General features: G+C 37.3%; 1 protein-coding gene across 2 annotated transcripts in view; it reads left to right on the top strand.

Annotated features, from left to right (window-relative positions):
- LOC109850682 (transmembrane protein adipocyte-associated 1 homolog) overlaps nt 1-1,995 on the top strand; it is a 14,383-nt gene extending 12,388 nt beyond the window's left edge. The window contains exons 3-7 of one of the 2 annotated variants that reach the window (XR_002249500.1): nt 800-962; nt 1,070-1,172; nt 1,278-1,359; nt 1,464-1,658; nt 1,728-1,995. Coding sequence is in view for 1 of the 2 variants with exons in the window: in XM_020420740.1 (XP_020276329.1) it covers nt 800-962; nt 1,070-1,172; nt 1,278-1,359; nt 1,464-1,541 (426 nt within the window). In the remaining variant the exon portion in view is untranslated. Of the gene's footprint in view, nt 1-799; nt 963-1,069; nt 1,173-1,277; nt 1,360-1,463 lie in introns of both variants that reach the window. The other variant, XM_020420740.1, reaches the window with a different exon arrangement.

Raw genomic sequence — 2,665 nt, 5'->3', positions numbered from 1 at the left:
TATAACGGGTTTAGTTTAAAGTTATAATGGCTATAATCAATGATGTCAAACCATAATAAAGATTCTACCTGTAATGCAATGTAGAGGTGGTTTAATAAACATTATGATTTATGTTCCTATTTAAAAAATGTTAAAGGCATATAATTTGTATAGCAAGTGTACTGTGCAACAAAATCTAGGAGAATCCTGATGGTTGCTCTGTGGTTGGACAAGATTAAATTGCATGACATATAGGGGTAACTTTTCCTTCATTGTACCTGTTTTCTAGGATTAATGCTAGCTATCACGGGTCTTTTGTTTCCTTGAAGATTTTGGCTATAATGTGAAGGGTAGATATTCCATTGGCATCTTGTTGTAAAATTTTATCGCATTTTTCGTGGAGCCTTGTATCATGCTTCCCATTGGACTGGGAAAGCCTTAGTTGGAGATTAGGATGACAAGGGTGGTGATGATAGTGCTGATGTAGGTTAAAGTTCCTAGAAGCCTCTGTTTGATATTGAAAGTGCCCGAGTTCTAACTGAGCTTCTTGCTTTCTATGTGAAAAATAAGGTTATGTACCTTCAGTAATGGCAAGCGCGTTAGTGAATGCAAGTCCGGGACATGGCCATCCTGGCCCAAAACATATCATGTGCCTACACTAAACACTGTGAGAGTGATTATTTGTTTATTTATTTGTTTTCTTTATTTTAGTTTCTTACAATTTACTGCATATCGGTCCAGACCATTATCATTTAGTTTAGATTTGCGCTCATTTATTTAAGATAGCATGCTTGTTATTAATGCCTTCATTTTTGTTCAGGCTATCTATGTATTTGGATTTGGGGTTCCCCTGTTTATCAATGATCATGGGAAAGGGAACCGGGTGAAATGGGGCTTATGGCTTGTACACAAGCTGTTACTTAGTGCTGTCTATGGTTTCATTTTGTTCATGCATCACTCAAAATGGAGAGAGAGGTTACCAGGTAATCCTTATTCCACTCCTAGTCTCCAATAACTTTAATTTTTCCAACTTTTTTCATTTGTTCTGGCACATTATTTAATTCCTTTCCTTTCCCTTCCCCATCTACAGCAAGGCCTGCCTTCTACAAGTATATATGTGCAATGTTCTTACTGAGTGTGGTATCATCTTTTGCCTGCGTGCTTGTTGAAAATGGAGCTGGGCTTAGTTTCTGGTATCTTTTTTCTATTTACAATATGGAATTTCGTTTGTGAATAACTGTTGTAGAACTGTCTAATCTCTCTCTCTCTTACAACTGTCTAATCTCTATCTTTTACAGGCTATTTGATTTTGTAGCTGTATGCTATCACTCCCTTTATCTTCCTCTCTTATATGTAACATTTTTAGCAGATTTTTTCCAGGTTAGTTTTCATCCAAACCTTCTATTGTACTATTTGCATAAACCAATTTCATAACACTTGGTAAGGGGTCTAGTCATTTTTCTTCTTATATCATATTGATACAGGAGGAAGACATGCGTCCGGAGAATGTATATTACGCGGAGATGAAGGATGCTGGTTTCTTTGATGCAGATTGGGATTGACGCTGCTCTGCTTCATGCATAGTTTAACATAATAGTACTGTAAATTGTACCGTCTTCTTTAGTGAATTAAAGAATTGACAAGTCTGTGGCCTTTGCAAGTAAAAACTTTCATACTAGGTAAGTTTTCTGGGTGCTATCTATATCTTGATAGTAATCTTAATTGATGACTACAATGTTCTTATGCAGGGTTTTCCTTTTTCTGATACTGGAACACATTCTGCTTGGATCAGTGTTCTCATTTTCATGTACATGGTAACATTATGGCAGTATGCTTACTTTTTGAAGTTGTCTTTCCTTTTGATGCGTGCTTTTTTTTTTTCCCTCCTTCAGTACCGATTAACCTTTTCTTTTTTTAGTCACTAGTTGTAAAGGATGTATATAGAAAGCATCACATTCAATGTATCATAGCGCTTCAAGCGGATTGCATTCAATTCACAAATAAAGTTTCGCTGTACTGGGGCTATTTGTGGGCAAAAGAGTGAACTTTTGACATGATGTTTATTAGTGGAACCTGAATTAAGTGATGTGCGACCGTTTTAGGAAATGAGGAGGTTTGAAAGGTTTAGGAGAGGAGAGTGCTGGAAAGGTTTTCGAGACATAGTGATCTGAGGCATAGTAAGCAAAGCTTGCTGTCTTCTTCAACCTTCAGTGGCCCAGTGACTGGTTAAAAGCGAGTGGCGCTTTTGGAAATTGATCATATATTGTCATGAGGAGTTATTGCCGTTTCTAATTGAGAAATTAACGTTTACTTGTTGTGTTTATTTCCTTTACCTGGTGAATATTATGTTAAACGTGAGAGAAAGTTGGGGTCGAAAAAGATGGTGAAACTAGGAAGTTGATCTCAAACACTGGGGGCGGGGGCGGGGAACGAAATTTGTCTGTAAATTTTCAATCCGAGTCCGTCAAAATACGAGAAGGTAGAGAGATCAAAAGATGTACAATTTTACGGCAAACTTCTGCACCGGTAGGAAAGAAGAGTTTAATGTGAAGAGTTTCAAGGTGGAAGAGGGTGAGGAACTATACAAAGTTGTATCAAATTCTGTTAGGACTGCAACCTGATCGGAATATAGAGGTGCAGAAAGAAAACAGAACACCAGATAGAAAACGGCTGCTAGCAATAATCA

This window comes from Asparagus officinalis, chromosome 7 (genome assembly GCF_001876935.1).
Source record: "Asparagus officinalis chromosome 7, Aspof.V1, whole genome shotgun sequence".
In the NCBI taxonomy this organism is placed as follows: Eukaryota; Viridiplantae; Streptophyta; class Magnoliopsida; order Asparagales; family Asparagaceae; genus Asparagus; species Asparagus officinalis.
Note: the sequence above shows the minus strand (reverse complement) of the source record. Positions and strands in the feature narration are given on the sequence as shown.